At 36.4% G+C, this 15,310-nt stretch overlaps 1 protein-coding gene across 1 annotated transcript in view; it reads right to left on the bottom strand.

Moving 5' to 3' along the window:
* The window catches only part of Ube4B (Ubiquitination factor E4B), a 538,247-nt gene that overhangs the window by 218,865 nt on the left and 304,072 nt on the right, over positions 1 to 15,310 (bottom strand). The window contains exon 14 of the mRNA XM_090389644.1: positions 13,614 to 13,703. Coding sequence (XP_090245770.1) covers positions 13,614 to 13,703 — 90 coding nt within the window. The remainder of the gene's footprint in view (positions 1 to 13,613; positions 13,704 to 15,310) is intronic.

Below are 15,310 nucleotides of genomic sequence, written 5' to 3'. Positions count from 1 at the left end.
AAGAGGGAATGGAAAGGACAGCAGTTGGAGGGTGGTCTTCAGGCGTGTCAATAGGGGATTCTTTTTCAACATATTTAAACGGTGTTGGTTTTATGGCAAAATATCAGTATATAATTACAATAAAATTTATCCTATTTTTAAAAAAATAAAATATTAGTATTTAGTAGAAAATTAAAATTCTGAAAATTAAACTATGTGCAATGTATTTGAATTAAATGGCAATCAAAAGATTTTTTAAATTATTTAATACTTTCCCTCACATATAATAAATTTCATTAAAACCCTTTGTTAGTCCTCTGGGGTAATCCTTTAATGCCATGTTGGAAAGCCCCTTTTCCACCTCACAAATAAATTTCTTGGTGTCAAACGTCGTCTTCTCCAAATAACAAACAAACAAACAAATAAAGGCCCACCACCCCATGCACGGGAAGAATTTCTCCCCAGGTAATATAAACGGCAAGTCACTGGTGCTTTCGACATCTCTGATGGTGTCAGCAGGCGTTGAACGCTAGCTAACATCGTCCAATGCAGCATTGGAAGTACCCATCCAGTTTGTATACTTTTTTTCCTCTGCTTTCTGTAAAACTGGGCATTCGAAGGTGTTTCCAATGCTACACTTTAAGTGCCCATCTAGATGGGCCTAAGACTACATTTTATAATTGTAAAAAATTTTAACCTGGTACTTTTTACTTCTCATTTATATAGCTAATTCTTACAAGTACCTGCATTATAAATTAATAATAATGTATAATATAATAAAGTAACAGTTATATATAAAGCTTTGTAATTCAGCCCACAAATATGTAATATCAATTTGTTTTTTTGCCCTTTAATAGACTATATATGGGCTGATGATGGGTAGAAGCAAGGTTCCCAAAACGTCGCCTTAACTTATATGAATTTAGTTATTAACTGAATAAATAATCTCAATATTCAGGTCATATATCACGAGTCATTATTACTAAATGTATAATTCTGTGGAAAATCGCCACATAACTTCCTTCCCAAACTATATTAAATCTCACTACCAAATCCCATTTAGTTTAATGCATAAAAGAAAAGGATTATGAACCATTACACTAGAAACCTTCACCCCAATGAAGTGCACCTCTGCATGATAGATTGTCATTCCTTAAAATTTTATGTGAACACTAAAAACAACAAAGTCAAGACTCTAACAAGCTTTCTATTCTCTGTCTTCATGCTGACTGGCTAAAACATTAAAAGAGAGTAATTTAAATGATGAAAGAAATGTCACGAAATCACTTGGGATAGATGTCCATTTTCGATTCTGGGATTGAAAATTGCAACATTGGTTATTGGAAGTATGTCATCTAAATTTGGAACAGAAAACTCTCAAGCACGTGAATTTTCCCAAAACAGTGAGTAATCAGACAGTCACTCAATTCATTTTGGGATACTTCTGCCTATACAGGAAATAACCAACAATTCAAAACACTCAATTTTAGATGAAATCAATCACATGAACAATTTTGACATGAACTTTATTAATCTGTGATTTATATCTTTTATACAGCAATATGAGGAGAGCTCCATTCATAATGAGCTGTTCCATATGCTATTTTATTTTGTGATAAAAAGCTCACATGCCTGAGGTGGTTTCTGAACATTTCAAGAAGGATGTAGAGCTGCTGGAACGAGTACAGAGAAGGGCAACAAGATTAGTGAATGGAACAAAGGGGTGCTCTTACGAAGAAAGGCTTAAGTTTTGCAAATTACAGTGTCTGGAGACTAGGCACCAGCGAGGTGATCTGATAGAGGTGTATAAAGCCTTGAATAGTTTAAGCATGCTCAATGCTGATGGGATTCTTCCTCTAGCTAAGAAAAATCACCTGAGAGGGCATAAATTCAAATTGAGGAAAGACAGATGTAGGATAGACGTGCGGAAATTTGCCTTTAGCCAGCAGGTGGTTGGTTGGTGGAACAGACTTCCATCCATTGTGGTGGAGGTTGATAGCTTAAATAAGTTTAAGGCTCAGCTGGACAGGTATTTTGAACGAACAGAGGGGTGAAGGAAGTGGGTTTTTTTTTTTTTTTTTGGCTGATGCTGCATAAGCTTGCTTTCTTGCGTCAAATGCCTCTACTAATGCTAATGCTAATTGACAAATGCAAAGTACCGCATATGAGCAGCAGTAACCCCTGAGAAATGTACCAACTGGCACTGCATTCAGGGTGATACAGAATGAAAAAGACCTGAGGGTAATTGTGCAGTCAGATATGAAGTTTTCTGAGCAGTGTAGACAGGCTGCCAGAGCAAGTCATGGGGTCTTATTAATGATATAAAAGAATTTTGCTAGTAAGGATAAGGAGGTGATTATCCCTTTGTATAAGGCAATGGTCAGGCGATGCCTTGGGTACTGCGTACAGGTCTGGAGGCTTCATTTTAGGAAAGATGTAGAGTTGCTAGAATGAGTACAGAGAAGGACAACAAGATTAGTGAGGGAAACAAAGGGGTCCTGTTACCAAGAAAGGCTTAAGTTCCAGAAATGTAGCATCTGGAGACTAGGCATCTGTGAGGTGATCTGACTGAGGTATTTAAGGCCTTGGATGGTTTGAGCAGGCTCAATGCTGATGGGATCCTTCTTCTTGCTCAGATTACAAACCTGGGGGGGGGGAGCATAAATTCAAATTAAGGAAAGACAGTTGTAGAATAGATGTGCAGAAATTTGTCTGTAGCCAGAAGGTAATTGACTGCTGGAACAAATTGCCATCTGTTGTTGTGGAAGTTGATAACTTAAATAAATTCAAGAAAGAAGTGGACAAACTTTTAGAGCAAATGGATGGGTGAAATGGGAAGCGTGATTTTTTTGGCTGATACTGTATAAACTTGCTTTCTTGCATCTTATGCCTCTTCTAATGCTAATATCGCAATTTTCTCAACATGATATTTTGTAAGCAATATTATTCATGTGCTTGATTTTCTAACCCTTGATAATTTTATGTTGATTAAATGTGATATATAGCTTATTATAAAACAAAAAGGCAACTCAAATTTTGGTGTGTTTAAAAACTTGTTTGATTTTCTGGAAAAACCTGCTATTTAACAAGAATATTTGCTCCGTGAGAAATGGCATTTCAGCCCATTTCAAAATATATTTTTCAGTAGTTGAAAACATACTTTTAGACCCATTCACTACAAACTTGAAACTGTTTTTCACAGATGACGTTCTATTAAATTCTGATTTGAAAATATACCATGGAACTGGAACAAGAGAATAGTATTACCTTACTTAAGCTTAAAATCTGGAAAGAGAATAACATTTTGAAAGATAGTATTTTTGAGAAAAATATACATATGGGCAGATACATTTTCACCTGTGCCACTGTTAAATTTGGATTAAAATATTGTGACTTTAAAACTGAATTGCATTAATGAAAATCCTTTAAAAATAAACTATACCATATATTGTTAAAAATCCAAATCATTCAAGAAGTACAGAAACCCCGTATCATTTGCTAAGTTCAAGAATCATGCTTCCAGAACATAATTTCCATTCTATACCACTGGCTGTAGTAAGCCAGTCCACACAGAGAAAATCAAACATGTTTAAGGTCACTAAAATTCAAGTTGTCTTTGTCTTCAATAAGCTACACACTTCATTCAACAGATATAAAATTTATCATGAGTCAGAAATCAGGGATACGAATAATACTGGTTATAAAATAACATGTCAAGAAAATTGCAACATTGGTTATTGGAAGTATGTGATCTAAATTTGGAACAGAAAACTCTCAGGCACGTGAATTTATTACCATATAAAAATAGCATAAGGGATGCTCATAACAAATTTGAAGCACTCAATCCCACTGTCATAATAAAAAAAATAAAAAAATCTGCAAATTAATAATCTAAACTGTTCACACAATCATACCAGGTTATTTTCTTGTACAGGCAAAAGGAATCCCCAAATGAATCGATCTATGAAATGTCGGATTACTGAATTTTTCAAAAATATGGAATTTAAAATATATTGACTTCAATCACTGAATAAAATAATGATGTCTATACCAGGCAATTTCCTGAGATTCCTTTCATCATTTAAATTACACCCTTAAAATTTTTTGGACACAGTCAGGACAAAGACAGATTTGAAGCCCTTGGGAGCTCCTTTGTTATTTTAGTGTTCAAATTGGATTTTGGGGAAATGAAAATTCACCATGCAAAGGTGCATCTTAATTGGGGGAAGATGCATTAGTTATTAATCATCTTAATTATTAGTTCATAATTCCTTACTTTCATGCATTAAACTAAATGGGATTTGATGATGAATTTTCTTTAAAATATATATTTAAGCTCCTCAACTATTTTCAGAAACCTTTTTTCAAGGGCCACTGAGTGGAACTTCCTTTATTGCTTAAAAATTGTTTTTTTATAAATTTTGATTTAAAATTAGGAGTAAATATTGTCTGTGATCCTCTGATTAAGTTGGTGAATTTGCAGCTTTTGTATCTACTTAAGGAACCACAACTGATTTATGCCGCCATTGTGTTCGATCAATAAGAACTTTGAAATTCTGCTGCCATTGTTATAGTACTGAAATAGACAATACTGTTCTATATAGTTTTGTAGTAGCATAATCAATATCACAAGAGGCCTACAAACTATGAATATAAATAGGTGTACAAATGTTTTAACACGTTCACTGCCAAACACAAGCTAACTCTTATTTGGTGATCTGGCCGAGGACGCTGCCTGAGTTAACTCGGACTTGGTATGACTTGCCTTTCAGGCGCAACTACAAGTACAGGATTGTTAAAATTAAAGTATCCTTAGGTAGAGGGCTCTGGAACAAGTTCTAAGGCTCATATTAAAGAGAAATTTGGACAACAGGTACAATAAAGAATGCGCTCGCCATTTATTAAAAAAAATTAGTTACAAAATTTGTCACTGTATGGCACTATGACAATACAAATCACTTGAACAGCGCTACAATTGTTCAATGTTTCCTCCATTTTGGTCAACAACAGTTTCCATTCGAAGAACAGCATTTTTTACAGCAGAACATAACATGTCAACTGGAATAGCCAGCCAGCACATGACTTCTAATGCTGTCCTTCAGATCTGTCAGAGTTTGACATCCTTCCCGATACACCTGGTTCTTAAAAAAAAAACCCACAACCAGAAGTTGCATGGGGCGAGTCCTGTGATCGGGATGGCCAAGATGTCTGGAAACAACGGCTGATGACCCAGTCATCTGTAAAGTGCTGCCATAGCAATCTTTGGACACAACTGTGTGTGTGTGTGTGTGTGTGTGTGTGTGTGTGTGTGTGTGTGTGTGTGTGTGTGTGTGTGTGTGTGTGTGTGTGTGTGTGTGTTTAATGGCACATAAGCTACACTGGCTATAATGTGCCGGTGGATTTGGGACGGCTCACCATCTTGGATGAATATGGTATCCTGAAGGCACCCACATTATTGCAGCTCTGGTATTGCAAAATTTGCCAACATTTCATAATATCACTGTCCAGTGATGGAACAGGTGCTGGGTCCAGTCGTTGTTACCTGTTAAAAATAATATGGCCCAATCATGAATGTGGCCGTAAATCTGTCACTTTTGGAGAATGCAACAGGACCTCTTGGATAACTCGAGAGTTTTCTGTTGCCCAAATGCGACAGTTGTGTGTATTCACTTGTCCATTTAAGCAGAAGTGGGCTTCATCACTATAAAGAATGTTACATGGCCAAGTGATATCCACTGTCATTCATGTCAGAAAATGAAGTGCGTATGTGAAACGAATATCTGCATCACCAGGCTTTAGCTGCTGTAGCAGGTGCATCTTCTAAGGATAGTACCGCAAGACCTGACGCATTACAAGCCTTACATTGGATACGGCATGTCCACTTCACAAGAAACAGCTGGCACACTTGCGCTACCACATGGAGATGACTTGATAAATCCACGACAGCCAGAGCCACATCTTCAACACGAGGAGTCCACTCATTTTCGTCCTCTATCTGGTTGAACACCAAGATGTCCTGTCGCTTCAAATTTCGCAGACAGCACAAACAGTCATAGGTACACATGTTATTAGCTTCTGACGACGGAATTCTCTGATAGCTACAACCGCATTGTTGCTGTTCTAATAGTACAGCTTCACTAATAGTGCCTTTTCCTGCAACGTTGTTGGCATTAGCATTAGCAAGAACACATGATGCAAGAAAGCAAGCTTATATAGCATCAGCCAAAAAAAAAAACCCCTTATTTCACCCATCCCCTCGCTCCAAATGTTTGTCAAGTTCTGAATTGAATCTATTTAAGCTATCACTTCTACAATGACAGATGGAAGTTTGTTCCAGCATCAACCATCCGCTGGCTAAAGGCAAACTTTTGCACATCTATCCTACAACTGTCTTTCCTCAATTTGAATTTATGCCCTCTCAGGTGATTATTCTGAGCAAAAGGAAGAATCCCATCAGCATTGAGCATGTTCAAACCATTCAAACCTCGATCAGATCACCTCACAGGTGCCTAGTCTCCAGACATTGTAATTTGCAAAACTTAAGCCTTACTTTGTAAGAGCAACCCTTTGTTCTGTTCACTAATCTTGCTGCCCCTCTCTGTACTCGTTCCAACAGCTCTACATCCTTCTTAAAATTAGGCTTCCAGACCTGTATACAGTACTCAAGGTGTGGCCTGACCATTGCCTTATACAAGGGGATAATCACCTCCTTATCCTGCTAGAAAAATTCCTGTATATCATTGACAAGACACCATGAGCTACTCTTGCAGACTGTCTGCACTGCTCAGAAAACTTCATATCTGCACAAATACCCCCAGGTCCTTTTCATTCTCTACCTGTCAGTTGATACGTTACTCTGGGATTACTGCTTCCCATATGTAGTACTTTACATTTGTCAATGTTAAACTTCATTTGCTACCTCTCAGCCCACGTGCTCAACTTTTCTAGATCATGTTGCAGCAGTGTACTGTCATTAGTGTCATTCACAACTCTGCCAACCTTCGTATTGTCTGCAAACTTGGACATTAAGCCTGACATACCATCATCAATATCATTTATAAATACAGAAAACAACAATGTACCCAACACTGAACCCCGAGGGACTCCACTAATAACATTAGCCCATGAAGAGCAGTGTCCATCGATTACCACTGTCTTCTCCCCATCAACCATCCCTTTATCCAGAGCAGCAATTTGCCTCCAGTGCCACAATGCTCCAATTTGTTCGGCAGTCTTCCATGTGAAACAGTATCAAAAGTGTTTCTAAGATCCAAATATATGATAGAGTTATTCCGTGGATCTAGTTCCTTTGTCACCACATCATAGTATCCAATAAAATTGGTCAGGCCAGGCTTTCCCTTAACAAACCCATGCTGTCTTCAAGCTATAACTGAAGTCTTGTCTAGATGATCCTGCAATGCTTCTTTAGCCAGTGACTCCATTAATTTCCCAGAGACAGAAGTTAAACTAACAGGTCTGTAATTACCTGTGTCTCCCTTTGATCCTCCTTTGTGGATTGGGGTCACATTGGCACATCTCAAGTCCATGGGGTACCTCCCCTGAGTCCAGGGAAGCTCTCATAATTATGGCTAAGAGTTTGCTTACTAAGAGTTTGCTTACTTCCTTTAATATACCTGGATAGATTCCATCCACCCCTAGGTGCCTTTATGTTTATCTTGAACAATTTCTCCTCCACTTTACTCTCAGTTATTACAGGATTATTTAGCTTACTGCCAGAGTTGAATACACACCTCTGGTATTCCCCTCCCCGAATAACTACTCATATGTGAATGTAGATGCAAAATATTCATTTAGTTTGTTAGCTACTTGAGCAGAATCATCAACAGTTGAACCATCGATATCAAGTGGACCAATCTGATTCATCCCCTTCCTTCTAGAGTTTACATAAGTAAAGAAGTGTCTGCTGTTTTTCTTTGCATCCTTTGCCAAAGATTTCTCGTAATCTGCCTTCGCCGGCCTAACCTCCTTTGTAACTTGGTTACAGACCAGCTTATATCTATCATAGGCTTCTGTGTCACATGTTAATTTATATTCATCCCATGCATTTTTCTTCTCTGTCACATATCTAATTAGTTTATCTGACATCCATTTAGGCCTAAATCTTGAACAATATTTCTTTGTTGGTTTGTTGTTTGTTTGTTATTTGGGGCATTAGCAACTAAGGCCACATTGCTCCGGGATATGCGGTGGTCATTCCCTGACCTTTCCGCATCCTCTGTATTTGATGGTGACGGGCTCGAACCCCGGTCTAATCAAGAAGCGTGTGCTACGCACTGCTGCTCCTTCCCACCTGGCTACGGAGGTGCCTTTTCTTTGTTGGTATGAAAAGCCTAGTATTGCTGCTGTAGTGCAGGCAAACATCTACTGTATGATTCTGCAAAGACTGCTTTGCTTTTATACAGTACAGTAGAGCCGAGTAGTGGGGCTGTGGCAATAACTTACAATTATGCAATTAACTTACGTTATTTGCATAATCGTATCTAAGATAGTTATGCACCATACAGTGACAAATTTTGTAACTATTTTTTTTTTTTTTTCAAATAAATGGCAAGCGCATTCTTTATTGTACCTTTTGTTCAAATTCTCTACAGTACAAAACCTTAGAACTTGCTCTAGAGCCCTCTACATAGAGATACTTTAATTTTAACAACCCTGTATATTTGTAGCAAATACGTACACAACTGATGGATAGTGGGCTTCTGGGATATAAAAATGAAAAATCAATCATGGCATCAGAAAACAGAAATTTTATTCACAAAAAAAAAATATTTTATTCACAAACACAAAGTGTATTACTAAGACTCACGAGAATAATATTGGTTATTTGTGATTTTCTTGAAACATTCTTCTACACAAAGAGCAGACTTTTCTTGGCACACTGGACAATAATAGCATGTTTCCTGGCGTTTTTTATTCCTTGTACATACTCAACATGGCTTAGTTGAGCATGTTTCTTTTTCAGCTGCTGGTATAGCGCCTAAATAATGAATTTCACGTCCAGACCTAATCTTCTTTGGAATGTTTAGAACTTTTTCTCCAATCAAAGATTCAATGAATGTTTCTCTGAATTTTAGAGATTTTATGGTGAAACCTGTAACTTGACAGAAAATTATGTACAGGTAGTTCTCGCTTTACCAGTTTTTTTCCCCAAGTATCAACAAAATCAAAAATATGAACATTAATTGCTAAACATTCATAAATATCGCATTCAAAACTATGTGCATAGCTATACAATACAGTGTACCCCGCTTTACGATATTAATCAGTTCCAGAGAATCAGTTCATACGGTTAAAATATCATAATGTGAACCCAATAACACATTGTTTTTTTTTGGTAATTTGTTTCAAGATCTCGGAAGTTGAAATTTTTGCTGTATAACTAAGCTTTTTATCTCTCTAAAATGTCATTTTTAAAGTCACGAGCGTGATCTTAAGGCCATATAAAAGGTTGTGAGGTGGTTTGTAAATTGTGTTAGTTACCAATTAAAATCATTAAAATGCACTACACTTTTATCGTTATCATATGTTCCATTATAAGAATCAATTTTAAACACCATTGTGATATTTTTCTAAAGCACATTTCTGGAGGCCACGACCATAAAACAAAAACGATTTGCACTTTCTGGTTTATTGGGCTTTTCTGTTACTGCAAACAATTATAAACAGGTAGTAAACTTGATCTTCTTGCATTTGCAAAAATACCAATAGCTGAAATTGTGTGGTTTTTACGTTATTAGGGTGAAATGTGTTTCCCCTTTACTGAAATCTTCAATCGTATAAGAAACAAATTTTCAGAATCTTCTCTTCATTCCTTTTATTTTTAAGGTTCGTAAACCTGTCACTCCATGCAAATCATGTTAGGTGCAATTTGTGTGTGCCGTTAAAAAATGCTTATGCATGCAATCGTGAAATTTATAAAGAAAATAGAAGATTATCTTGGAAACAAATGCCTCTTGAAGCATTTCTGAAGAAGACGACTCCTTGTGCAACAAAGCAACGAGTGCCGATCCAATAATGAGTGATCAACACGTGTGCATTTAGTCGATAATGATGATAATAACGATGATGATGAAGAATAAACATTTTTTAACATTTGTAAGTCATAAATGATTTCTCTATTATTATAATTTGCTTGATTTTACAGGCTACATTTTCATTTCTTTTGATAAATCAATCATTGTTTAAACAAACTACTTAGCTAACTAATTTCATTGTTGATAACGCAACCCCTATTTTAACCTTATGTCTATGGGATACTAATTCCTGCTTTACGAGCGCGCGCTAGGAAAGAATTAACTTGTAAAGTTGAGAACTACCAGTACTCGTTATGTATATATGTATTTCTTAAATATGTAATGCAATTTTTTTTTTTTTTTCAGCCATGTGATGGTTTTTCTTAGTGTTGAATAATATGAAAGCATTCGATCCAATCAATCTATGCCTGACATTCCGCTATTGTAATTTCAAATTATGTTTGGTTTTATTGAAATTTTTCCATTCCAGTTATGTACCTTGACCATTTCAACAATGTGTTTGTTAGAAATAGTGAGAACTTCTCTTTTATCCCACCACTTACATACTACAAAAGAGCCATTTCGTTGCCATGCAACTTCCCCTTTCTTCAATTTTCGCATCACCAATTCTTTTGGATTTTATTTTCTGCTTGTGTGCAAGGTTCCACATACATAAGTTTTTCAAGCAGACAACAATTTCATTAGAGCAACATAATAATAAAAATTGTCCATATATAATACATATCCCTTGACTAAGAAGTCCCCGAGCAAGTATAGCACAACTTCAGCAGTATGACCTGTGTTTTGTTCAGTTTCTGATTTACAGGAGTAAATTTTTATTTTCATAACAAGGCCATTGAACTCACACAGTTTATAAAGTTGATTCCGTATTTGTGCCTTTTATTTTTTATGTACTGGCAGAAATTCAGTCTCCCATGCCACAACATCATTGACTCATCAATACAGATGTTTTATTCGGTACATAATTATAGCACATAACATTATAGAAATGATTCAAAATCAGTCTTTCCTTGTATAGCCTGTTAGCAGATTGTAATGAATTATCTGTGAAGTGAAAATATTGCAATATCAACTGGCATCTATTTCAAATCATAAATGATCGCCAAAACATATCATAGAATGCACTTGTACTCCAGTAATGCTTTATTGAAGGAAAAGAACAAGGGCCCATTTGTAACAAAAGTCCAAGAAACTTATTTCTGATACGTTAGTGTCCTCCCAATCTTGACAACCTGGCAGATTTTCGCGATTGTCCACATTTTCAATTTCTTGCAAAACGTATAAATTAGTTTGTTCAACTAATAATGTAAGAAATTCTTCTGAAAAATACAGGTCTACCAATTTTTGTACACTAAGTTCTGTTGTGTTCATTTCCAAACCAACGTTATCTTCAAAAATAAATTGTGGAGGATTTTGTGCTATTTCATTCCACAAATTGTCATTATTTGATGTACTTGCCTGCAGAGGATTAGGATTATCTTCAGGCTGGGAGATAGCTTCATCTTTGCTATCCTCACTTCAATCGTTAGATGATTCATAATTGTCACTGTCGGAACCAGAACCATACAGCTCATCAAAAATCTCTTCAAATTCCAAGTCACTCATATTAGCATAGAGCTCAAGCTCTTCTTTGGTCAGTGGTCTCTTCTTATCCATGTTTTAGTTTTTTTTTTTTTTTTTTTTGTAAAAAAAAACACGTTTACTAAATACAAATATTACTAAATCACAAATTACTAAATACAATGTACACAGCACAGTCTGTGTCATTACTACGGATTTAAGCACAGCGCTGACTGATATGGTGAATTCTGCAGGTAACAATACATCTGAGGTAATTGAGTTAACTTGTAGTTGGCTGCCACAAGGAATTTTCCATTACACACGGCAGCTACGAAATAATTTGAGAAGCTTTTTTTTTTTTTTTTTACAACAATACGCTGTTTTTACGAGTTTTGGTGATGAATATATATTATAATTTGCGTTTTGAATAATTTAATAATTAATTTTTGATTTAATCTACGAATAATTAATTGCCTAACTCAGATTGGTGTCGGAGACCCGTTTACCGAAATAAGCTGTAGCAGTCAACGTGTTAATAATATTACTTTCTCATGTAGCATGTAATGTAATCTAAAAGAGCATAGTTTGTACTGTCTTTAAAGAAGTAGGATTATCATTAGCATTAGCAGAGGCATTTGATGCAAGAAAGCAAGCTTATGCAGCATCAGCCAAAAAAAAAAAAAAGTAACATAAATAAATAAAAATAACCACTTCCACTTCACCCCTCTGTTCGTTCGAAATACCTGTCCAGTTGAGCCTTAAACTTATTTAGGCTATCAACTTCCACGACAAGGGATGGAAGTCTGTTCTACCTACCAACCACCCGCTGGCTAAAGGCAAATTTCCGCACATCTATCCTACATCTGTCTTTCCTCAATTTGAATTTATGCCCTCTCAGGTGATTATTCTGAGCAAGAGGAAGAATCCCATCAGCATTGAGCATGCTCAAACCATTCAAGGCTTTGTACACCTCTATCAGATCACCTCGCTGGTGCCTAGTTTCCAGACACTGTAATTCGCAAAACTTAAGCCTTTCTTCGTAAGAGCACCCCTTTGTCCCATTCACCAATCTTGTTGCCCTTCTCTGTACTCGTTCCAGCAGCTCTACATCCTTCTTGAAATGAGGCCTCCAGGCCTGTATACAGTACTCTAGGTGTGGCCTGACCATTGCCTTATACAAGGGAATAACCACCTCCTTATCCCTGCTAGAAAAATTCCTATATATCATTGACAATACACCATGAGCTACTCTTGCAGCCCGTCTGCACTGCTCAGAGAACTTCATATCTGCTTGCACAACCACCCCCAGGTCCCTTTCATTCTCTACCACTGTCAGTGTAGTACCACAGAGTTGATACGTTGCTCTGGGGTTGCTGTTTCCCATATATAGTACTTTACATTTATCAATGTTAAACTTCATTTGCCACCTCGAAGCCCATCTGCTCAACCTTTCCAAATCCTGTTGCAGCAGCATAGTGTCAGTAGTGTCCTTGACAACCCTGCCAACCTTCGTATCGTCTGCAAACTTGGACATTAAGCCTGATATACCATCATCAATATCATTTATAAATACAGAAAACAATAAAGGACCCAATACTGAACCCTGAGGGACTCCACTAATAACATTAGTCCACGATGAGCAGTGTCCATTGATTACCACTCTCTGTCTTCTCCCCCTCAACCACCCCTTTATCCATAGCAGCAATTTGCCTCCAATGCCACACTGCTCCAATTGTATCGTAGCATTATTCTATTCAATCTTTTAGTTTTGTGTTGTTTTTAAATTAAATTTAGACTAAAATCATGCCTCAGATTAGAGCAGCAAAGCAAAGGGCTCAAAGAGTGGAAATGCTTTGGTTCAGGGGAGAACTACTACTCTCTATATTTAACATTATTAAGCAAAGAGTACGTTAATAATGCTCACTGTACCGAGCTTCTAACAATAGACCATACTGAAAGAATTATAAATATTTAATTGTTCCAATTAAATTATAATTACAGAAATAAAAATTATTTTACCTTATCAAGCTTAATTTTTACTGAAAGCTGCTGTAGCACAGAGAGGAGATTAAGCATGAAGCCGTCACCAGCTACAAATCTTTCATCCGTCTGGGAAACAAAGGAAAGGAAGGAAAAGAAAAAAATTTATTTAGAATAAAATTATCAGTAGCAACATCCCTACCCAGACAAAAAAAAATACTAAAATATGTAATTGCCATACAGTGTGGAAAATTTTAAAGGAATTCACAGAATACTTAATACAGTAAATTAAAAATTTAATATGAAAATATTTCAAAATCTAAATAGCAATACGGAGACATGTTTTTCATACATATATTTCTAAACAAAAATGATCCATACAAAGTAAGAAAAGAGTTGTTAGTATATTGTCTAATCACATAAGCTATAGTATACAAAAATTCTTGATCTACAAACACTATTGTAGATCAAGACATGATTGAGATGTATAATGCCTTGAATGGTTTAAGCATGCTCAATGCTGATGGAATTCTTCCTTTTGCTCAGAGAGGATTCCATCAATGCTGATGGAATTCTTCCTTTTGCTCAATAATCTCCTGAGAGGGCATAAATTCAAATTGAGGAAAAACAGTTGTAGGATAGTTGTTGTTATTTGGATTTTTTAGGAGCATTAGCAACTAAGGCCATATTGCTCCGGGATATGCGGTGGTCATTCCCTGACCTTTCCGCATCCTCCGTATTTGGTGGTGACGGGCTCGAACCCCGGTCTAATCAAGAAGCATGTGCTAAGCACTGCTGCTCCTTCCCACCTGGCTACGGAGGCGCCTTGTAGGATAGATATGCAGAAGTTTGCCTTTAGCCAGTGGTTGATTGCTGGAACAAACTTCCATCTGTTGTTGTAGAAGTTGATAGCTTAAACAGAACGGGACAAACATTTGGAGCAAGTGAATGGGTAAAATGAGAAGGGAGTGTGGTTTTTTTTTTTTTTTTTTTGGCTGATGCTATTATGAGCTATTATTGCTTTCTTGCATCATGTGCCCTTGCTAATACTAATGCTATACCCATCCAAAAAAGCAGTTTAATTCTAGATCAGGAGTAATTTTCTGTATATAAAAATGAAGTGTGCCAAATGCAAATCTTCAACCACAGAAATGCATGTCTATATATTATTATCATTATTATTAGCCATAAGGTGCAAGAAAGCCTGAGGCTTATACTGCACCAGTCAAAAAAAAAAAAAAAAAATTTACCCTGTAACCCAGAGAGAGAGAGAAGTAAAAGGAAATCACCAAGAAAGAGAAGAATGATGATATCCAGCTCAGGACCCTGGGTGTGCCAAGCCCATACTCACTAGATGTGAGCCCCTGGGGTTGAATATATGTAGGTGAGAGCAGACAAAATATATTTTATTTTGGTGAGAAAAGGAGGAGGATAAACAGAGAAATTAAATCTTCCTCTCTTACTAGAGGCCTGAGAGCTCTCTGTTCGAGCCAATAATCTAAATTGCTAGAGTTGACAGACTGTCAACTAAGGGATAAATCTGTTTTAGTACAACATTAAGTTATAATAGCACACCAGCTCTTAGAATATTTTTGATGTATTCTTTATTTAAAATATGTAGCTTATTTCTCTTTTGTTTATTTATGTATATATATATATGTGTATCTGAGGTGGAGAAATTAATGAAAACACCCAATATGAAAATAGTAGTTTTTCTAATGGTTGTATGAAATATT

Source organism: Mastigoproctus giganteus, chromosome 2 (genome assembly GCF_048544385.1).
Source record: "Mastigoproctus giganteus isolate SK-2022 chromosome 2, ASM4854438v1, whole genome shotgun sequence".
NCBI lineage: Eukaryota > Metazoa > Arthropoda > Arachnida > Uropygi > Thelyphonidae > Mastigoproctus > Mastigoproctus giganteus.
The sequence above is the reverse complement of the archived record's forward strand: the minus strand, read 5'-3'. Positions and strand labels throughout refer to the sequence as shown.